The 24,212-nt window shown below is 40.4% G+C and overlaps 1 protein-coding gene across 1 annotated transcript in view; it reads left to right on the top strand.

Annotated features, from left to right (window-relative positions):
* The window catches only part of TXNDC8 (thioredoxin domain containing 8), a 40,564-nt gene that overhangs the window by 2,484 nt on the left and 13,868 nt on the right, over positions 1-24,212 (top strand). The window contains exons 2-4 of the mRNA XM_040242320.1: positions 544-648; positions 9,164-9,223; positions 15,372-15,437. Of these exons, the coding sequence (XP_040098254.1) occupies positions 544-648; positions 9,164-9,223; positions 15,372-15,437 (231 nt within the window). The remainder of the gene's footprint in view (positions 1-543; positions 649-9,163; positions 9,224-15,371; positions 15,438-24,212) is intronic.

Here is a 24,212-nt window from a genome sequence, read left to right as displayed (position 1 = left end):
TGTATGGTTTTAACTATAGCTTTAATAATGATCAGCCTCTCCCCCCCCAAAAAAAAACAAAAACAAGAAATGATTAAAGGTGCTAAATTAGCTCTCTGTTTAGATTTCTCTGTTAATGCACGTTTGGGTCCTTGTTTTAAAAAATCAGGTATAGATATCCACCTTGAACACCCATTCATCCTCACCCACTACCCCTCATCTCTCATTGACCGATCTCAGTCTCTTGCCAGAGGTATCCAGCCATTATCAACCATCATTACCAATCCATCTGGTAAATAGAATCCTGACGTTTTTGTGGGGTCACAAAGAGCTGGACACGACTGACTGAACTGAACTGAAAGTTTTTGTGTGGATTTATCATCATTTATGTATACTTAGGAAGATAAATATATATATATATGCTCGCAGGGACATTTAGGAAAGATAGGGTCCCCTGTAGAACAATGGTGTGGGGCACCATAACTCTGCTGTCATTTAGTGCCTTGCATGACTATATAAGATTCAGTGACTGAACACATTTCTTCATTTATGTTCTGGTCTCAGGATGAATTTAAAGCATTTTTGAAAGCTGCTGGAAACAAACTTGTGGTAATTGAATTCTCAGCAAAATGGTGTGGTCCTTGCAAAAGGATTTATCCTGTTTTTCATGTAAGTATTGTGTCTATTTCACAGTTTTTTAGAAGGAATTTAAAGTCCTCGAATAGTTTTCCCAATAAATCTTAAAAGTTTGGCAGTTATGAGCCATTATGGGGTGATAGTTTTTCCCCCACTTAGTGCCCACTTCTTTATTACTATTGTTATTTTAATTTTTAAAATTTTATTGATGGATAGCTGATTTACAGTGTTGTGTTAGTTTCAAGCATACAGCACAGTGATTCAGTTAGATAGATAGGGATATAGAGATAGAGATTTTTTTTATATTCTTTTTGCTTATAAGTTATTATAAAATATTGAATATAGTGCCCCTAGTCTTTGTTGGTTATTTGTTTTATGTATATCAGTGTGTATGTGTTAATCCCAATAAATAATCCCAACACAAATTTCCTAATTTATCCCTCCCCCTCCTTTCTCTGTTAGTAAGCATAAGTTTGTTTTAAAATAATTGTACTACCCAAGGCAATCTACAGATTCAATGCAGTCCTCATCAAATTGCCAATGGCTTTCTTCACAGAGCTAGAACAAAATTTTTATAAATTTGCATGGAAACAAAAAAAGCAAATAGCAATCTTCAGAAAGAAAATTGGAGTTGGATGAATCAAGCTCCCTGACTTCAGACTATACTACAAAGCTATTGTAATCAAAACAGCATGGTACTGGCAAAAAAGCAAACATGTAGCTCAATGGGACAGGATAGAAAGCCCAGAAATAAACCCACATACCTATGATCAGTTTATCAAGATCAGTTTATCAAGAGGCAAGACTATACAATGGAGAAGAGACTATACAGTCTCTTCAGTAAGTGGTGCTCAGAAAACTGGACAGCTAGATGTAAAAGAATGAAATTATAGCATTCATTCAGTTCAGCTCAGTTCAGTCGCTCAGTCGTGTCTGACTCTTTGCAACCCCATGAATCGAAGCATGCCAGGCCTCCCTGTCCATCACCATCTCCTGGAGTTCACTCAGACTCACATCCATCAAGTCGATTATGCCATCCAGCCATCTCATCTTCTGTCATCCCCTTCTCCTCCTGCCCCCAATCCCTCCCAGCATCACAGTCTTTTCCAGTGAATCAACTCTTCGCATGAGGTGGCCAAAGTACTGGAGTTTCAGCTTTAGCATCACTCCTTCCAAAGAACACCCAGGGCTGATCTCCTTTAGAATGGACTGGTTGGATCTCCTTGCAGTCCAAGGGACTCTCAAGAGTCTTCTCCAACACCACAGTTCAAAAGCATCAATTTTTCGGCGCTCAACTTTCTTCACAGTCCAACTCTCACATCCATACATGACCACAGGAAAAACCATAGCCTTGACTAGACGGACCTTTGTTGGCAAAGTAATATCTCTGCTTTTCAATATGCTATCTAGGTTGGTCATAACTTTCCTTCCAAGGAGTAAGCGTCTTTTAATTTCATGGCTGCAATCACCATCTGCAGTGATTTTGGAGCCTCAAAAATAAAGTCTAACATTGTTTCTACTGTTTCCCCATCTATTTCCCATGAAGTGATGGGACCAGTTGCCATGATCTTAGTTTTCTGAATGTTGAGCTTTAAGCCAACTTTTTCACTCTCCTCTTTCACTTTCATCAAGAGGCTTTTTATTTCCTCTTCTGCACTAGCACCATATAAAAATGGTATTAAAATAATAATCAAAATGGATTAAAGATCTAAATGTAAAACCAAATACCATAAAGGAAAATATAGGCAGAACACTCTTTGACATAAATTGCAACAATATCTTTTTAGATCCATCTTCTAAAGTAATGGAAATAAAAACAAAAATAAACAAATGGGACCTAATTACATTTAAAATCTTCTCCATGGAATCATAGTTTTTTTTTGGAAGCATCCTGCTTAACCTGAAGATAATTCAGTGAGATCTAACTAGATCATTAGTACACACATCAGATTAATGCTGTTTGTGGATAATTCTACAAGGATCATCAAAATGTGCAAAAGAGTACAATTGTATAAAGCAATGGATTATTCATAATAATGACATTTTACCAAAGTTCTAGCGTTCAGAACTTCCAAATATTGGAATAGATTACAGATGAACATGGTATTTTTTAAATTATAATAAAAAAGAATAAACTACCCCCAATCCTTCAACCCTATTGAAAAGCAGAGACATTACTTTGCCAACAAAGGTCCGTCTAGTCAAGGCTATGGTTTTTCCTGTGGTCACGTATGGATGTGAGAGTTGGACTGTGAAGAAGGCTTAGCACCGAAAAATTAATGCTTTTGAACTGTAGTGTTGGAGAAGACTCTTGAGAGTCCCTTGGACTGCAAGGAGATCCAACCAGTCCATTCTGAAGGAGATCAACCCTGGGATTTCTTTGGAAGGAATGATGCTAAAGCTGAAGCTCCAGTACTTTGGCCACCTCACATGACGAGTTGACTCATTGGAAAAGACTCTGATGCTGGGAGGGATTGGGGGCAGGAGGAGAAGGGGACGACAGAAGATGAGATGGCTGGATGGCATCATGGACTCGAAGGACATGAGTTTGAGTGAACTCCAGGAGATGGTGATGGACAGGGAGGCCTGGCGTGCTGCAATTCATGGGGTCGCAAAGAGTCGGACACGACTGAGTGACTGAACTGAACTGAATCCTTCAACCCTATTATCAGAAGAAATCCTATGTCTTACTTATTCCTTTCATATCTGAGCTCCTTTATAAAATTTCTTTGTAAAATATTCCACTTAATTGTAATCATATATTTATAGTCAGGTCTTTTTCTGTATACACATTGTTTATGTTTTTATCAACTCTCCAGATTATAATTTTCATCTCTATACAGTGTTTCATCTAGTTCATTTTTCTCTTACCCCATTTAAGTGTTTACGCCATTTGGTGGGGGGAGTGTACAACATGCTGCAGAAAGAAACTCAGGACATTTCCTCTTCATTTCTCCTTACTGCACAGAAGTTTCACATTTACAGTCCATTCTGTGCAATCTCCTACCTTAATTATAAAGTTCTGTTTTCTCTACACAACTGAAAATATATTATTTTTCAGCAGGGTTTCTAACATTTCAATTTTTTACTTAAACTCTTAAATCTACTTGAATTCATTCTAACCAGTCATAAACTTTGATATTTAAAAGACACATATTCAGATAAAGAATTTCGCTACATGACATCAGTTCAATTCAGTCACTCAGTCGTGTCTGACTCTTTGTGACCCCATGGACTGCAGCACGCCAGGTTTCCCTGTCCATCATCAAATCCTGGAGCTCACTCAAACTTATGTCCATCGAGTCAGTGATTCCATCCTGCTGTCTTATCCTCTGTCATCCCCTTCTCCCTCCACCTTCAATCTTTCCCAGCATCAGGGTCTTTTCCAGTGAATCAGTTCTTCACATCAGGTGGCCAAAGTATTGGAGTTTCAGCTTCCACATCAGTCCTTCCAATGAATATTCAGAATTTATTTCCTTTAGGATTGGCTGATTGGATCTTCTTGTAGTCCAAAGGACTCTCAAGAGTCTTCTCCAGCACCACAGTTCAAAAGCTGAATCAGTTCTTCGGCACTCAGCTTTCTTTATAGTCCAACTCTCACATCCACACATGACTACTGAAAAAACCATAGCCTTGACTAGACGGACCTTTGTTGACAAAGTAATGTCTCTGCTTTTAATATGCTATCTAGGTTGGTCATAACTTTTCTTTCAGGTAGCAAGTGTCTTTTAATTTCATGGCTGCAGTCACCATCTGCAGTGATTTTTGGAGCCCAAGAAAATAAAGTCAGCCACTGTTTCCATTGTTTCCCCTTCTGTTTGCCATGAAGTGATGGGGCCAGCTGCCATGATCTTAGTTTTCTGAATGTTGAGTTTTAAGCCAACTTTTTCACTCTCCTCTTTCACTTTCATCAAGAGGCTCTTTAGATCTTCGCTTTCTGCTATAAGGGTGGTATCATCTGTATATCTGAGGTTATTGATACTTCTCCCGGCAATCTTAATTCCAGCTTGTGCTTCATCCAGCCTTGCATTTCGCATGATGTACTCTGCATATAAGTTAAATAAGCAGAGTGACAATATACAGCCTTGATGTACTCCTTTTCCTATTTGGAACCAGTCTGTTGTTCCATGTCCAATTCTAACTGTTGCTTCTTGACCTGCATACAGATTTCTTGGGAAGCAGGTCAGGTGGTCTGGTATTCCCATCTCTAAGAATTTTCCAGAGTTTGTTGCGATCCGCACAGTCAAAGGCTTTGGCATAGTCAATAAAGCAGAAAGAGATGTTTTTCTGGAACTCTCTTGCTTTTTTGATGATCCATTGGATGTTGGCAGTTTGATCTCTGGTTCCTCTGCCTTTTCTAAATCCAGCTTGAACATCTGGAAGTTCACGGTTCACATATCAACATCTATTCTGTGCCTAAAATTATTGGAATATCTACAGCGAATATTTTAATATCTGGCAGGCCTCTCTATTCAGACACTTAAAACTTAAGGCTCTCCAATGTTTAGCTTCAGGAGTATAAATATCCTCACCTGCTACAAAGTCAAAGCTGATCAGATTTCATTGGCCAACAAGGCATTTTAGGCTCAGGCTTAGTAACCCCTTCTTCCCTTCATACCTTTAGGCCCTAAGGATGGTAAAGTCTCTGCCACTGTTGTGTCCAGGCTCTCACAGCTCCTCCACACCCATCCTTAACTTTATAGTTATTTATATTTAGCCCTTTGGTGATAAACTTCCCTAAATTATCCTAACTTGAATGTGCTGTTTTTTGTTGGAATCCAGACTAATGCACACACTGTTTTGTTTTGTTTTTAACTTGGGTGTATCCACACTCTGAAATACTATTCAGATGATAAAAAGAGTCAAGTAGACCCATACATAATGATGGAATTCTCTCCAAGACAACATAGAATTAAGTAAAAAGAGGACAATATAGGAAAATTTATGGACTATAGTACCATTTATGTAAAGCAGAGATAAATATACATATATATACATAGAGATAAATATACAGAGATAAATATAAATATATACTTATATATAAATAAAGAATATAAAAATATAAAAGTACCATTTATGTAAAGGAGAGATAAACATACGTGTATATATATATACATATACCAGGGCTCCCTGGTGGCTCAGACAGTAAAGAATTCGCCTGCAATACGGAAGACCTGGGTTCGATCCCTGGGTTGGGAAGACCCCTGGAGCAAAGCACAGCAAACTACTTCAGTATTCTTGTCTGGAGAATCCCCATGGACAGAGGAGCGTGGTGGGCTACAGTCCATGGGGTCACGAATGAGCAACTAAGCATGCAGCATCTATCTGTGTGTGTATATATCAGTATATATGTAGACAAAGAGCAGAAAATGCATAGCAAATGATTTTTTTTTCCATGAAAGGGAGTGAAAATTGGAGTAGGGTTGAGAATAGGGAAATTTCATATTTTGCTTTATTTTTCTTGTGATGTTTGAACTTTTACAAGAGAATGTGTTTATGTATTCTGTGTCATTTTTTAAAAACCCAGAGTACATAATGGATTTGGAGAAAAGGCTTTTATTACTCTAGGGCACTGTATCAGTCAGAGCTCAAAAACTGGAAACAGGAACCAAATTAGACAGGAAAAAAACTTTAATATGAGGAATTAAATGCTCATAAAATCATTAGAAGGCTGGATGAATGGGCTCCAGACTGGAACCCCAAGAATGACTCAAGAGCACCACAGACCCATTTGAGGGGATCCTAACTTTGCCATAATGAGATATGAGAGGAGATGAGAGGCCACTACTGGGAGAAAAAAACAACAACAATAGCAGCTAGGGAGTTAGAACCAGAATCTGGAAGCTGATGCTGGGCCACTGGATCCTTTAGTACAGCTGCTGCTACCTCCAACACAAAAACACTCATGATCTTGCTTTCCAGCAGGAACATCCAAAGACAAAAAGAAAATAGCTCCATCTCACTTCTGCCTTCCCAGTCTTACCTGCATGCATCTCATTGGTGAAACCAATTTGCATCCAGAACTCTAGCTGCAAGGGAATCCGAGGAATCTTTCCTTTTTCCCTTTTCCAGGCTCTGCAGGAAGGTGGAATGGAAGTGAGCTGACTACATCGTTACTCTAGGTGGGGAAGAATCCAAGATATTTTCAAATACACAAAAACTGAAAGTTGGCCACCCAGAGTCTCTACTAAAGGATGCCTGGTAACAAGAAAAAAGTAAATCATAACCAAAAGTGGTTTTTAAGAAGTGATTTAAAGCTTTTAAGTCTTTTAAGTGAATTCCATGGTCCCATTTGATCTGCGCCTTGAGGACTGAAAGCAAGGGCCAGCAACCTTGTCTGCAGAGGTTAAAGATAGTCAATATTTTCAGGTTTATGGGCTGTATGGTCTATATTATATATACTCAGCTTTGGTGTTGTAGCACAAAAGCAGGCGATGGCAATATGTAAATGAATGGGCAAACGTGTTCCACTAAAATTTTATTTATGAGACCATGTGGAGTCCTGGATTTGGTGTATAGGGTGAAGATTGCTGACTCTGGGCTAAGAGAATCACCAAACATAGATCCCCGAAAAGAGCATTTTTGAGAAAAGGGAAATTATAAATTTGTTGAGAAATTGCATGGTGTGATCATGAGAAGGCAAGTACTCTGCGAGGCTAGCTTTCAGTTTATACAGTGGAAGTGGCAACCCATGAGCCTTGAAAAGGAAGCTGAGCCCTGAAAAGGAAGCTGAGCCCAGAGGGAAAAGACCCTTGTGTTATAGCTTAGTGAGTTGCTGTAGAGTCATAACGGAGATGGCAATGGCAACCCACTCTAGCATTCTTGCCTGGAAAATCCATGGACGGAGGAGCCTAGTGGACTACAGTCCATGGGGTTGCGAAGAGTCAGACACGACTGAGCGACTTCACTTTAACTTTTCACTTTCATGCATTGGAGAAGGAAATGGCAACCCACTCCAGTGTTCTTGCCTGGAGAATCTCAGGGATGGTGGAGCCTGGTGGGCTGCCATCTATGGGGTTGCGCAGAGTCGGACACAACTGAAGCAACTTAGCAGCAGCAGCAGAGTGTTAAGGGTTTTGGAATGATCAGCTGTGAATTTGGGGGAAATACTTTTGGCAGTTTGTATAAGAATGGGTTGGAAAGGCTGAGGCAGGTAACCCAAGTTTAACAACAATGTCAGTGATGGGTTCACCAGAACTAGGGTGGTGGTTTGGGGAGGAGAAAGGAAAGATCAAATTCAGGAGACAATTTAGAGTTAAGATCAACAGAATGGGTGACCAGATGGTAACAGATTGTATGGGAGGAAGAATAGAGCAGAAGGAGGAGTTTTTGTTGAGGACAGAGGATGGTCTGTTGTGGATGGTATGGAATAGAGAGGGGGGAAGGCAGTCTAGCAGGAAACCCACATCTGTACCAGGTCTTCTGGCTACTACTCAATATGAAAATGACAACCCTATCCATTTCTTGTCAGACTTGGGAGACTCTGAAAAGTTCATCAATAGAACCTGACTCTGGAATCAGATGTCCATATCTGTCAAATCCATTTCCCTGCCTGACTGCTACCAGGGAGCATCCATATATCTTAAACTTGAAAAGTACAAGTCAGTTTCCCCAGAGTCCTGGGCAGCACCATCTTCCTGCTGGACATGGAGATGCTGCCGATCAAAATCAGCATCTATTTTTTAATCTGAAAAGTACTCTAAAATATCAAAGGCCTCCATATTTATTATCCAAGAGTTCCCCCCCCCATTTCCCCATCTTGATGAACCACTGAAGAAAGAACTCCCACTTAGGGCACATTCCATGGATATACAATTGGAGAGAATCCCTTCAGCAGAGCTCTGCACCTACTGTCCACCTAATCAGTTCATATCATGCTGCTTCCTGCCTGTCCTGGGAGCAGCCCCCAGTGACAGCTCTGTCTGTTGTTACCTCCACTTGGCCATGCTCCAGACACCTCACACCACCATGGAAGAGAGGTTTCATTTGAAACAGGTCGGTGGGAATGCTTGAGATATGATGTTAATGCAAACAAATCAATATGCCACTAGGTACCTTTAAAGAATAAGCACAGCTGTCTGGAAAAAAAGAATATCCCAGGAGCTGACATTTACAGGCTGCTTCTGCATCCATTACCGTACACCCATTATACCACCACCATTATCTCCACCACTGTCAAAGATGCTTCCAGAATGTCTGGAACAGAAGCAGAGAAGAGTTGTTTTTCCCTATTCCCATTTTCCATTTTCCTGCAAATGCTTCCCATTGGCAGAACCTAATGGGAAGACAACTGGCAGAGTATTCTGGGAAATCTAGTTTTGATACGTAACACAGACTTTAGACTCTGGTTCTGCCATTGATCTTTGCTTCACTTTGGCAATACCCAGCCCTTGACTTCTGTCCTTAAGATTCTAGGCAGTAGTGCCAGGATGATGCTTAGCTCTTTTTCTCAGCTCTTTTGTTTGGTTCTTGCTTTTGCTAAAAGACACTGCTAGTGTGTGATTTAATCTTAACATATAGCTAATGGGAAATTTTTATTCTTTTGAAGGCAATGTCTGTGCAATACCGAAGCGTCATGTTTGCTAATGTGGATGTGGACAATGCTCGGGTAAGAATCCTAAATCTCTCCTTGTAGATTCATAAAATCCAGTGTGATGTTGAAATGCTGTCTCAGTGATTATACAAGCAATTTGAAGTGTAATGAAGTAGTAAACGCCCTCATAAGGTTTTTGTATGTTTTATATTCTTTAAAAGACAATAAATATGTGGCTCTCCCACTATGTACCCTTCTCCCATACTATGGTAGAATTCGCTGATCAGTCCAATGTTTTTCATCAATTGCTCTTGACTCTGCCCCACAGTCCTACCCAACAGAGTTGCTCTAGACAGACAATACCAGTTGGTTAGAGTTGGGCTCAAAGTGAAAAGTGGTTTTCACCCCTGTTGTTGTTCTTCAGTTGCTAAGCTGTGTCTGACTCTTTGTGACCCCGTGGACTGCAGCAGACCAGGCTCCTCTATCCTTCACTATCTCCTGGAGTTTGCTCCAGTTCATGTCCATTGAGTTGGTGATGCTGTCTAACCATCTCATTATCTGCTGCCCTCTTCTTTTGCCTTCAGTCTTTCTGAGCATCAGGGTATTTTCCAGTGAATCCGCTCTTTGCATTAGGTGGCCAAAGTATTAGAGCTTCAGCATCAGCCTTTCCGATGAATATTGAAAGGGTTGACTTCTTTTAGGATTGACTGGTTTGATCTCCCTGCTATACAAGAGACTCTCAAGAGTCTTTTCCAGCACCACAATTTGAAAGCATCCATTCTTCATTGTTCAGCCTTCTTCATGGTCCAGCTCTCACATCTGTATATGACGACTGGAATAACCATGTGTGGTTAGTTGCTCAGTCATGTCTGACTCTTTGTGACTCCACAGACTGTAGCCTACCAGGCTCCTCTGTCCATGGAGATTCTCTAGGCAAAAATGCTGGAGTGGGTTGCCATGCCCTCCTCCAGGCAATCTTTCCAAGCCAGGGATTGAACCCAGGTCTCCCGCACTACAGGCAGATTCTCTACCATCTGATCCACCAGGGAAGCCCAAGAATACTGGAGTGGGTAGCCTATCACTTCTCTAGGGGAAACTTCCTGACTCCAGAATAGAACTAGGGTCTCCTGCATTGCAGGATTCTTTACAAGCGGAACTACCCAGGAAGCCCAGGCCGTTGTCAGTAAAGTGATGCTTCTCTTTTTAATATGCTGTCTAGGTTTGTTGTAGCTTTCATTCCAAGGAGGAAGCATCTTTTAATTTCACCCATGTAATAGATTGATTATTAATAAATTTCTAAAATCCAATTCTGTGCATTACAGACATTTTTACGTACCTTGCTTTCCCCTTTCTATAGCTTATGCTTTTTGTGGAGTTCTGTTTTTGTGTGTGTGTGTGTGGAGTATTTTAAGTATCACAGGGAATTCCTGGAAAGCTTTCCCTTTTTTCTCTAGAGTCTTTCTTCCTCACCCCAGCACCCCCCCTCCCCGCCGCCAAATAATCAGCCTCAAATTTTCTTTTTTTTTTTTCTTTTTTTTTATTCTCAGCTGTACACATAACTATTTTTTTGCATAGCATTTAATAATACATAGTCTACTAAATACTTCTAGTCATTATCCAATTTTTCTAAAAAATGCTGAGAGGTGTTGAAATCACCATTTCAAAGCCAGGAAAATAAACATTCATGCATTCAAACATTTAGAGAGTACCTACTTCATTCACTTAACAGCTATTTACCAAAATAGCTTTTTTGGTTTTGCAAGAAGCCCCAGACATTCTGGGGATGTACCAATGAAAGGCCAGAGCTGCTGCCCAGGGCGTGAAGTGCCCCCATGCTGAAGGAGTATGCAGGAGGCTCACAGGAGTGCCTAGCACAGCCCAGAGGCTGGGCCAGCAAGTGAAAGTGAAGTTGCTCAGTCGTGTACGACTCTTTGTGACCCCATGGACTGTAGCCCACCAGGCTCCTCCATCCATGGGATTCTCCAGGCAAGAATACTGGAGTGGGTTGCCGTTTCCTTCTCCTCAAATTTTCAATCAACATGTGCTTATTAATACATACAATGTGTCTATAAACTTATTCTTCCTAGTATTTGTTATTTTAAAATGAGGAAAAATAGCAGTAATACGTGGCCTGTGCATACATTGGATTGAATTTGAGCTTTTTAATCAAACAATCTATTATTTACCCATTCTGCCCTTTAACAGTTTTGTGACCACTTATCTGTTAACCTCTATAAATGTCAGTTTCTCTATATGTAAAACAAAGTAATAATATTTAACAGAATATGAAAAAATAAAAGACACAAAATATATGGCATTATACCCAGAATGTAATAAAAGTTCCATTTTTTCTATTTCCCTCAAAGTATGACAGTGTTTAATTGTCCTTTACGCTGAATCAGGTACCATGCATTCCGAATAAACAGCTAGGATTATTATCTGTCAGATATTCAAAGACTTGTGCAGCTATCAGTACAATCAATTTTAGAAGGTATTTACAACTCCAAAAAGAAATATGCCCCCTTTAGTAGTCATCCCCCCTAGTTGCCTCTATCCACCACCTCAACCCTAGATAACTACTGGTCTACCTTGTCTGTAGACTTGCTTACTCTGGCCATTTCATATAAATGGTATAATACAAAATGTGGTCTTTTGTGACTGGCTTCTCTCACTTAACATAAGTTTGCAAGATTCATCCATGATGTAGCATGTATCAGTATTCCATTCCCTTTTATTGCTGAATAATTTACTACCTCGTTTTTATCCATTCATTCTTTTATGGACATTTGGTTTGTTTGCAACTTTGGGGTATTATGACTAATACTGACATAAACATTTAAGCATATATTTTCATTTCTCTTGGCTATATATCTAGGAGTGGGATTATTGGGTCATATGATAACTCTATATTTAACTTATTGAGGAATTTATAAATTATCATACAAAGTACTACCCCACTTTACATTCCCACCAGCAATGTAAGAGATTTCTTATTTCTTCATATCCTCAGAAGCATTAGTTACTGTTTTACTTTTTGATTTTTATAGCTCTTTGTCTCTTAAGGTGAGACAAAATGCACAGTTTTCTTTTCTAATAATGTATTCATTGTTGTCATTACTGTGGTCATGAAAGTTATCATTTAGTGTGTGTTGGGAGTAGGGGTGGGCAGTAGAGGAAAGATTTGTTTTGATCCTGTGAGCAGCCATGAAAAGAAAAGACGCTTGTTCCTTGGAAGAAAAGTTATGACCAACCCAGACAGCATATTAAAAAGCAGAGACATTACTTTGCTAACAAAGTTCCATCTAGTCAAAGCTATGGTTTTTCCTGTGGTCATGTATAGATGTGAGAGTTGGACTGTGAAGAAAGCTGAGTGCCAAAGAATTGATGCTTTTGAACTGTGGTGTTGGAGAAGACTCTTGAGAGTCCCTTGGACTGCAAGGAGATCCAACCAGTCCATTCTGAAGGAGATCAGTCCTGAATATTCATTCGAAGGACTGATGCTGAAGCTGAAACTCCAATACTTTGGCTACCCCATGTGAAGAACTGACTCATTTGAAAAGACCCTGAAGCTGGGAAAGATTGAAGGCAGGAGGAAAGGGGGACGACAGAGGATGCAGTGGCTGGATGGCACCACCAACTCAACAGACATGGATTTGAATAAACTCTGGGAGTTGGCAGTGGACAGGGAGACCTGGTGTGCTGCAGTCCATGGGGTCGCAAAGAGTCGGACACAACTGAGCGACTGAACTGAACTGTGGGTGGCTAACTTTCGCTTGACTCTTAAACAAGATAAACAAAAAAGTGATACTTGAAATCAGATTGTAATGGCTAGAACAGTTGGGATTCTGATATATTTTCTTTTCTCATGACTACAAAATCTTTTACAGAAATGGGCAGTGAAAAGAAGGTGTAAGGCATATAAGAAAGAAACACATAAGCCTTACTTAAAATGCACAATATACCACTCCATGTCTAAGTGTGAATTGTAAAGAGACCTTTCAGTTCAGTTCGGTTCAGTTCAGTCACTCAGTCGTGTCCGACTCTTTGTGACCCCATGAATCGCAGCATGCCAGGCCTCCCTGTCCATCACCATCTCCTGGAGTTCACTCAGACTCACGTCCATTGAGTCCGTGATGCCATCCAGCCATCTCATCCTCTGTCGTCCCCTTCTCCTCCTGCCCCCAATCCCTCCCAGCATCACAGTCTTTTCCAATGAGTCAACTCTTCACATGAGGTGGCCAAAGTACTGGAGCTTCAGCTTTAGCATCATTCCTTCCAAAGAAATCCCAGGGTTGATCTCCTTCAGAATGGACTGGTTGGATCTCCTTGCAGTCCAAGGGACTCTCAAGAGTCTTCTCCAATACCACAGTTCAAAGGCATCAATTCTTTGGCGCTCAGCCTTCTTCACAGTCCAACTCTCACATCCATACGTGACCACTGGAAAAACCATAGCCTTGACTAGACAGACCTTAGTCGGCAAAGTAATGTCTCTGCTTTTGAATATACTATCTAGGTTGGTCATAACTTTTCTTCCAAGGAGTAAGCGTCTTTTAATTTCATGGCTGCAGTCACCATCTGTAGTGATTTTGGAGCCCCCCAAAATAAAGTCTGACACTGTTTCTACTATTTCCCCATCTATTTCCCATGAAGTGATGGGACCAGATGCCATGATCGTTTTCTGAATGTTGAGCTTTAAGCCAACTTTTTCACTCTCCTCTTTCACTTTCATCAAGAGGCTTTTTAGCTCCTCTTCACTTTCTGCCATAAAGGTGGTGTCATCTGCATATCTGAGGTTATTGATATTTCTCCCGGCAATCTTGATTCCAGCTTGTGTTTCTTCCAGTCCAGCATTTCTCATGATGTACTCTGCATAGAAGTTAAATAAGCAGGGTGACAATATACAGCCTTGATGTACTCCTTTTCCTATTTGGAACCAGTCTGTTGTTCCATGTCCAGTTCTAACTGTTGCTTCCTGACCTGCATACAGATTTCTGAAGAGGCAGGTCAGGTGGTCTGGTATTCCCACCTCTTTCAGAATTTTCCAGAGTTTATTGTGATCCACACAGTCAAAGGCTTTGGCATAGTCAATAAAGCAGAAATAGATGTTTTTCTGGAACTCTCTTGATTTTTCCATGATCCAGCGGATGTTGGCAATGATCAGTGGAGAAATAACTCCATAAAGAATGAAGGGATGGAGCCAAAGCAAAAACAATACCCAGTTGTGGATGTGACTGGTGATAGAAGCAAGATCAATGCTGTAAAGAGCAATATTGCATAGGAACCTGGAATGTCAGGTCCATGAATCAAGACAAATTGGAAGTGGTCAAACAAGAGATGGCAAGGGTGAATGTCAACATTCTAGGAATCAGTGAACTAAAATGGACTGGAATGGGTGAATTTAATTCAGATGACCATTACATCTACTACTGCAGGCAGGAATCCCTCAGAAGAAATGGAGTAGCCATCATGGTCAACAAAAGAGTCCGAAATGCAGTACTTGGATGCAATCTCGAAAATGAGAGAATGATCTCTGTTCGTCTCCAAGGCAAACCATTCAATATCACAGTTATCCAACTCTATGCCCCAACCAGTAATGCTGAAGAAACTGAAGTTGAACGGTTTTATGAAGACCTACAAGATCTTTTAGAACTAACACCCCAAAAAGATGTCCTTTTCATTATAGGGGACTGGAATGCAAAAGTAGGAAGTCAAGAAACACCTGGAGTAACAGGCAAATTTGGCCTTGGAATGCGGAATGAAGCAGGGCAAAGACTAATAGAGTTTTGCCAAGGAAATGCACTGGTCATAGCAAACACCCTCTTCCAACAACACAAGAGAAGACTCTACACATGGACATCACCAGATTTTACTCATTCTTATTTCTTTGCAATATGCTCTTTCCATATTGGGTTCTGCTGCAGCCTTCTGCAGTCTTTCACAAGCTCTTTTAAATAGAGCTCATTTTGTTCTTCAGTTCATGCTGCTTTGGCTCCTAGAGTCCATCAGTGAGAAAGCTCAGGAATGTTGGAAACAGTCACTTTATGTTTTAAGATTCCTGGAGGCTTTGAGGATATGTTAGGAAAGTTCTTGGCAAGAGAATCTGTAAAGTATCAGCTATCCCTGGGCTCTCAGGCAGGCCTCCTGAGACATCACCAAGTACCATTCTTGGTCCAAAAAGAGGATACAAAAATCATGACTTCATTCCATTTCTTTTCTTTTCTAGGAGTTGGCCCAAACTTACCAAATCAAAGCAGTACCCACATTTCAGTTGTTCAAGCAAACCAAGAAGGTATGTTTCTATTGTAACTGGCAGGTTGAAATAGATTATAAAGCCATCAGAGTCTAAAAAAGGCCTGAGGTATCCTGGATGGATGAAACAACTGTACTTATTTTTATAGCAATGCAATTCTTAGTTTCTGAACTTACATATTGGCAAGGAGTTAAAAAAAAGGTGTGGGGGGGTGAACTGTGAGAAGTCTCCCATTCAGACCGTTTGAAGTGTCCAAATCTATATGAAATACCCCACTCTTACCTCTCTCTGGGGGCATGACCATTAAAAAATAACCTTACAACAAAAGACATGATGAAATTCTTGCACAAATGTATACGCATTTTTAACAACACGAGTGAATGTCAGTCAAAAGCAGTCACAAGGTAATATGGCCTACTGGTTGAACAGGCAGGGTCTGGATTCAGATTTCTGTGGTTCAAAAACCAGTTCTTCCATTTCCTAGCAATTAACTTACTAAGCTCTTGGTATCTTAGTTTCTCTATCTGTAAAAACATGAATCATAGCAAGTTTCCCCTTCCCTTGTAGGATTGTTTTGCAAATGAAATGAATTAACACAACTAAACTTTTTAGACCCTTCCTGACCCACAAATATGTTATGTTAGTTGTTGTTTTGAAGATATTAATGGAATGAAGTGTCTCAAACACTTTGTGTGATGAAACTAGTAATAATGTATATGACTGGGAGCATGGACACCTGTGTATACCTTATGAAAGGTGATTTTGCAACATACTTAAGAGGAATAAACTGTTCATTCCCTTTCATACACTATCCCATTTTGGGGAACTTTTGCGAATGAAAATACCTCATGGAAAAATAAACATCTAAGTGCATGGTAATTGTAGCATTATTTCTAACAAAATATGGAAGCAATGTAAATGACTTTTTTTAGTAAAGTGGCTTAAGTGATTTATGATACATCTTGTCTATGTGTGTGCTGAGTTGCTTCAGTCATGTTTTATTCTTTGCGGCCCTGTGGACTGTAGTCTGCCAGGCTCCTCCGTCCATGGGATTCTCCAGGCAAGAAACTGGAGTGGGTTGCCATACCCTTCTCCAGGGGATCTTCCTGACCCAGGGATCAAACACGCATCTCTAACGTATCTTGCATTGGCAGGCGGGTTCTTCACCACTAGCACTGCCTGGGAAGGCCATCTAGTCTATGAAAGACTATACAACTAAGAATTATGAGTAGAAAAGAAGCAGACTCACAGATATAGAAAACAAATTAGTGGTTATGGGTAGGAGTGCAATATAGGGGTAGAGGAGTGGGAGGCACAAACTATGGGGTGTGACAGGCTCAAGGAGGTATTGTACAACATGGGGAATATGGCCAATGTTTTGTAATAACTATAAATGGAAAGTAACCTTTCAAAATTATAAAAATGTTTTAGAATTTTTTTAATGAGTTAAAAATATTCAATAAAATAAAAAGGGTTATGAGGAATATACATAAAGGTTAAAAATTTATACTTTACTCTTAAAGATTATGTCTGCAGTATAAAGAATGAGATCATTTGATATGCTAGCTATAGAATTTTATTTTCAATTTCTGCTTGTTCATATGTGCTTGCTGTAATATAATTGAGGCAATAGATTTAAATAATTCTTCCCCCAAAAGATAACACTACCTGTTTCCTCTCTTGAGTTTTTACTTGAAAATTGAAACAGTTTAACGCATGCCTTCTCAACTCCTCTTACCTACATTATCAAATTGTTTGTGTGTCATCTTTTATTATCTTCTCTTCTATTCCATCTCAGAAATGAAGATGCTTCCTCCTTTGAAGTCAGTTCCGTCTCTTGACTGCATCCCTCCCATCTGTGCCATGTCTTTATCCATAGTTATCCTCTTTCAAACCTGGTCATTGGACTCTTACTGGTTTTTGCTACCCAGCTACCATTCTCCATTCCCTTTTAGCAGTTCTCTGATTTTCCTCCAGGAAACCAAGCCCCTTCTAGTCCTTAGTCCATGTACTTCCTTAGGGGTCCATCTCCAGGTGTAGACCAATCAGTGAACTCCATCACCATCAGGAATGGGCCCTTCACTCCAGTCAAGCCAATCCAAACCCAGCCAGAGCTAATTCCAGGATTTTGCTTAAGCAGTTCAGTAAGTCTCTCACTTTGATTGCACTGAATTTGGACTTGGAAAGATATAGTGCTAAAGCTCCTAAAAATGAAGCTACATACAGAGGAAAGCAGAATCAGGCCAAGAAGTGCCCACAGCACTGATGGAACCCTGAATCTATGTATGTCTGAAGCCTGAACTACCCCCATAAATTCTTCAGTTATATAAACTTTGGGTTGCTTTTTCTGTCATTTGGAACCAAAACATTTCTAATGAATATATCTGTTCTCTCAGACTATTCTCGTTTGTTCATAATCTAACTCTTAAAAGAATTAGATGTATTCACTGCTTCCAATTCTCATTTTCCACTCATTCCCTCGACAGTCTTGAAAGTTATCAAGGATCTTCTTGCACCTAGTTTAAATTCCCGTTTCTCAATCCTAGTATCCCTTGCTTACACCAAAGTGCATTAACTGATCAGCTTCTATACCCTGGAAACTTCCTCCTCTTTTGGCTTTGATCCCTGATTCCTCCCCAGGTTTTCCTCTGGCTTCTTTATCTCTAGCTGTTCTCACATGTAAGTGTTTTCCAAGGCTCTATCTTTTTTCCATTCTACCTCTCTCCATTAATAATTTCATCCCCCAATTCTAATTCTAGCTAAAAATATCTTTAACTTAAACAATAGCCTCAAGTTCACACCAAAGCTCTTGTTTTCTTTTCCAAATAATTCCTTGCTCCATGTATGTCATCCTCTTATTTAAATTTTTATACCCCTCCTCTGCCGTTACCTATAGGATCAAGACTAGACCCTTGTATTCCAGTCTGACTCGAATTTCTCCATGATTTTAACCCAGTCTATGTTCCCAAGCCCATTTTTTGTTTGACTCAGATCTTAACTTCATATATTATTCTCATTCTCTTCCAAGTACTTGGAGTTGTTCATGTCTGATCTGAAACCCCAGTGTCTAGGAGAATCCCTCCTCTATAGAAAACACCCACTTTGTGTTTGATGGTGACTCAGTTGATAAAGAATCCACCTGCAATGCAGGCGATCCAGGTTTGATCCCTGGGTTGGGAAGATCCCCTGGAGAAGGAAATGGTAACCCACTCCAGTATTCTTGCCTGGGAAATCCCATGGAGAGAAGAGCCTAGCGGATAGGGTCATAACAGTCGGACACTACTTAGTAACTAAACCATCACCAGTGAGTGAACAAATGAATGAATGGGTGCACAAGTACATCTTGCTGTCTTTCCCCTGCATTCCCCCACCAGCTCTGTCTCCCTTCCTGATTTTATCCTTGTATTAATCAGACTCAGAGAAAGTTTCTCACCAGCTCAGAACAGCTTTCTGGTTTCCTTCTCTTTACAGATGATATTGCTTGATGGCTGCTGCTACTCAACAGTTTTTTCCCTGTTTTGCAAAAATAAAACTTTGGATTCTCAGTTGATTCTGTATCTAGGCTCTGGAGCAAATCCAGAGCCATGCTTTTGAGGAAAGACTTGGTCCTGTTTGGTCTCAGTTCTATCTGGAGGTAAAAGAGCCCTGCCCTAGGGGTGGAGCAACCTCTTATCAGTCAAGTGTTTCTTGACTGGTGTCTGTAGGGTATGGATCCCTTTTGAATTAATGGAACAGGATACCTGTATTGTAGGGATCACTAAGGAGCTTAAATTTGAATTTTATGAATTTTATGCTGACTAGCTAATGGAAAATAAAGTCAAATGACCCTGTCCATTAAGCTGATCTGCCTCCCTATATTTATTCTAACTGCAGAGTCATCCAGCAAGCCTTTGATTATCACATGGATATTTATCTCCCAAGAAATTTTCTTGAGACGAGAATTTCTTGTTGAATAGAACTAAATTAGCATGCTGTTTATGCTTATGCTATTTATGTTTATGCTTATACTGTTTATGTTTATGGGGTTATTTTTTAAAACTTGGTATGTTTATATCATGATATCAAATGTTCAGATGCTAAGTCATATCCAACTCTTTGCAACTTCATAAATTGCAGCATGTCAGGCTTCCCTGTCCTTCTCTGTCACCCACAGTTTGCTCAAACTCTTGTCCATTGAGTCGATGATGCCATCCAACCATCTCATCCTCTTTTGGCCCCCTTCTTCTCCTGCCCTTGATCTTTTCCATCATCAGGATCTTTTCCAAGAGTCAGCCCTTCGCCTCAGGTGGCCAAAGTATTGGAACTTCAGCTTCAGCATCAGTCCTTCCAATGAATATTCAGGATTGATTTCCTTTAGGATTGGCTGGTTTGATCTCCTTGCTGTCTAAGGGACTCTCAAGAGTCTTCTCCAGCACCACAATTCAAAAGCATCAATTCTTCGGTGCTAAGCCTTCTTCATGGTCCACCTCTCACATCGTACCTGACTACTGGAAAAGCCACAGCTTTGACTATATAGACTTTTATTGGCAAAGTGATGTCTCTGCTTTTTAATATGCTATCTACATTTGTTACAGCTTTTTTTCCAAGGAGCAAGTGTCTTTTAATTTCATGGCTGCAGTCACTATCCACAGTGATTTTGGAGCCCAAGGAAATAAAATCTGCCACTGTTTCCATTTTATTCCCCATCTATTTGCCATGAAATGATGGGACCAGATGCCAAGATCTTAGTTTTTTGAATGTTGAGTTTTCAGCCGGCTTTTTCACTCTCCTCTTTCACCTTGATCAAGAGTCTCTTTAGTTCCTCTTCACTTTCTGCCATAAGGGTAGTGTCATCTGCATATCTGAGGTTGTTAATATTTCTCCCAGCAGTCTTGATTCCAGCTTATGAGTCATCCAGCCCAGCATTTCACATGCTGTACTCTGCATATAAGTTAAATAAGCAGGGTGACAGTATACAGCCTTGATGTACTCCTTTCCCGATTTTGAACCAGTTCCACGTCCTGTTCTGTTACTTCTTGACCCGCATACAGATTTCTCAGGAGACAGGTAGGGTACTCTGGCATTCCCATCTCTTTAAGAATTTTCCACAGTTTGTTGTGATCCATACAGTCAAAGGCTTTAGCATAGTCAATGAAGCAGAAGTAGATGTTTTTCTGGAATTCTCTTACTTTTTCTGTGATCCAGTGGCTGTTGGCAACTTGATCCCTGGTTCTACTGCCTTTTCTAAATCTAGCTTGTACATCTGGAAGTTCTTGGGTCATGAACTATTGAAGCCTGGCTTGGAGAATTTTGAGCATTACCTTGCTAGCATGTGAAATGAATGCAATTGTGCAGTAGTTTGAACATTCTTTGGCATTGCCTTTCTTTGGGATTGGAATGAAAAATGACCTTTTCCAGTCCTGTGGCCACTGCTGAGTTTTCCAAATTTTTTGTTTGTGTGTATGCGAAGAGTTGACTCATTGGAAAAGACTGATGCTGGAAGGGATTTGGGGCAGGAGGAAAAGGGGACAACAGAGGATGAGATGGCTGAATGGCATCACTGACTCAATGGACATGAGTCTGAGTGAACTCCAGGAGATGGTGATGGACAGGGAGGCCTGGCGTGCTGCAATTCATGGGGTCACAAAGAATCGGACACGACTGAGCAACTGAACTGAACTGATAATGTAATCATATCTCCAGAAGGATTCATATCTGTAGCAATTGAGATATCATTTGAAAACCTGTGGAAAAGATTTGTAATGCTGGTTCTGACTGACAAAAAATATCAATCTTCTGTGCAAAAGACAAAGGCATCAAAAAAAATGGGGTGGGAGAGATACATAGACACAGTATTGTAAATCTTTTGGGCTTCCCCAGTGATCCAGCTGGTAAAGAACCCACTTGCCAATGCAGGAGATGCAACAGACTCAGGTTTGATTCCTGGGTCTGGAAGATGCCCTGGAGAAGGAAATGGCAACCTACTCCAGTATTCATGCCTGGAAAATTTGATGGACAGAGGAGCCTGGTGAGCTACAGTCCACGGGGTCACAAGAGTTGGACACGACTTAGTGACTAAACCACCACAACCACCACTGCCACCAGTGAATTTACCCCCACCTGTCAATAGGAAGGCTACCTGTAACATTCACCATTTTCCTGGGGTGGTGAAAAATTAAGTTCAGTTCTCTGAGACCACTTCCATAAATATTCTCTTTCTTCGGGCATGGCACAACTGAAAATTGACTTACTGAAGCAGTTAACTGCTACTTATCTAGTATTTTTAAAACCCCTAGAATTGAGCTTCTGTGAAGAAATGTTGGTGGCAAGAATACATGGAAGAACTGTACAAAAAAGATCTTCACAACCCAGATAATCATGATGATGTGATCACTAATCTAGAGCCAGACATCTTGGAATGTGAAGTCAAGTGGGCCGTAGAAAGCATCACTACGAACAAAGCTAGTGGAGTTGATGGAATTCCAGTTGAGCTGCTTCAAATCCTGAAAGATGATGCTGTGAAAGTGCTGCACTCAATATGCCAGCAAGTTTGGAAAACTCAGCAGTGGCCACAGGACTGGAAAAGGTCAGTTTCCATTCCAATTCCAAAGAAAGGCAATGCCAAAGAATGCTCAAACTACCGCACAATTGCACTCATCTCACATGCTAGTAAACTAATGCTCAAAATTGTCCAAGCCAGGCTTCAGCAATACGTGAACCATGAACTCCCTGATGTTCAAGCTGGTTTTGGAAAAGGCAGAGGAACCAGAGATCAAGTTGCCAACATCCACTGGATCATGGAAAATGCAAGAGAGTTCCAGAAAAACATCTATTTCTGCTTTATTGACTATGCCAAAGCCTTTGACTGTGTGGATCACAAGAAACTGTGGAAAATTCTGAAAAAGGTGGGAATACCAGACCACCTGACCTGCCTCTTCAGAAATCTGTATGCAGGTCAGGAAGCAACAGTTAGAACTGGACATGGAACAACAGACTGGTTCCAAATAGGAAAAGGAGTACACCAAGGCTGTATATTGTCACCCTGCTTATTTAACTTCTATGCAGAGTACATCATGAGAAACGCTGGACTGGAAGAAACACAAGCTGGAATCAAGATTGCCGGGAGAAATATCAATAACCTCAGATATGCAGATGACACCACCTTTATGGCAGAAAGTGAAGAGGAGCTAAAAAGCCTCTTGATGAAAGTGAAAGAGGAGAGTGAAAAAGTTGGCTTAAAGCTCAACATACAGAAAATGAAGATCATGGCATCTGGTCCCATCACTTCATGGGAAATAGATGGGGAAACAGTAGAAACAGTGTCAGACTTTATTTTGGGGGGCTCCAAAATCACTACAGATGGTGACTGCAACCATGAAATTAAAAGACGCTTACTCCTTGGAAGAAAAGTTATGACCAACCTAGATAGTATATTCAAAAGCAGAGACATTACTTTGCTGATTAAGGTCCGTCTAGTCAAGGCTATGGTTTTTCCAGTGGTCATGTATGGATATGAGAGTTGGACTGTGAAGAAGGCTGAGCACCGAAGAATTGATGCTTTTGAAGTGTGGTGTTGGAGAAGACTCTTGAGAGTCCCTTGGACTGCAAGGAGATCCAACCAGTCCATTCTGAAGGAGATCAACCCTGAGATTTCTTTGGAAGGAATGATGCTAAAGCTGAAACTCCAGTACTCTGGCCACCTCATGAGAAGAGTTGACTCATTGGAAAAGACTCTGATGCTGGGAAGGATTGGGGGCAGGAGGAGAAGGGGACAACCCAGGATGAGATGGCTGGATGGCATCACGGACTCAATGGACATGAGTCTGAGTGAACTCCGGGAGATGGTGATGGACAGGGAGGCCTGGCGTGCTGCGATTCATGGGGTCGCAAAAAGTTGGACATGACTGAGCGACTGAACTGAACTGAACTGAACTGAACTGAAGAAATGTTATGAGAAATGTCTTTACATTTCTGGTAAAACATCTGGCAAAGAGCCACTGTCTATTAATGTCTTTTAAAATGTACACTGTATAAAAAACCTTATGATAATTCCTCCTAACTCTACACCTAAAGCAACTAGAAAAGGAAGAAATGGAGAACCCCAGAGTTAGTAGAAGGAAAGAAATCTTAAAAATTAGGGCAGAAATAAATGCAAAAGTAACAAAAGAGACCATAGCAAAAATCAACAAAGCCCAAAGCTGGTTCTTTGAAAGGATAAATAAAATTGACAAACAATTAGCCAGACTCATCAAGAAACAAAGAGAGAAAAATCATATCAATAAAATTAGAAATGAAAATGGAGAGATCACAACACAGAAATACAAAGGATCATAAGAGACTACTATCAGCAATTATATGCCAATAAAATGGAAAACGTGGAAGAAATGGACAAATTCTTAGAAAAGTACAACTTTCCAAAACTGAACCAGGAAGAAATAGAAAATCTTAACAGACCCATCACAAGCACGGAAATTGAAACTGTAATCAGAAATCTTCCAACAAACAAAAGCCCAGGTCCAGACAGCTTCACAGCTGAATTCTACCAAAAATTTAGAGAAGAGCTAACACCTATCCTACTCAAACTCTTCCAGAAAATTGCAGAGGAAGGTAAACTTCCAAACTCATTCTATGAGACTACCATCACCCTAATACCAAAACCTGACAAAGATGCTACAAAAAAAGAAAACTACAGGCCAATATCACTGATGAACATAGATGCAAAAATCCTCAACAAAATTCTAGCAATCAGAATCCAACAACACATTAAAAAGATCATACACCATGACCAGGTGGGCTTTAGCCCAGGGATGCAAGGATTCTTCAATATCTGCAAAT

The sequence above is a fragment of the Oryx dammah genome, unplaced genomic scaffold (genome assembly GCF_014754425.2).
Source record: "Oryx dammah isolate SB20612 unplaced genomic scaffold, SCBI_Odam_1.1 HiC_scaffold_1, whole genome shotgun sequence".
NCBI classification, from domain to species: domain Eukaryota; kingdom Metazoa; phylum Chordata; class Mammalia; order Artiodactyla; family Bovidae; genus Oryx; species Oryx dammah.
The sequence above is the reverse complement of the archived record's forward strand: the minus strand, read 5'-3'. Positions and strand labels throughout refer to the sequence as shown.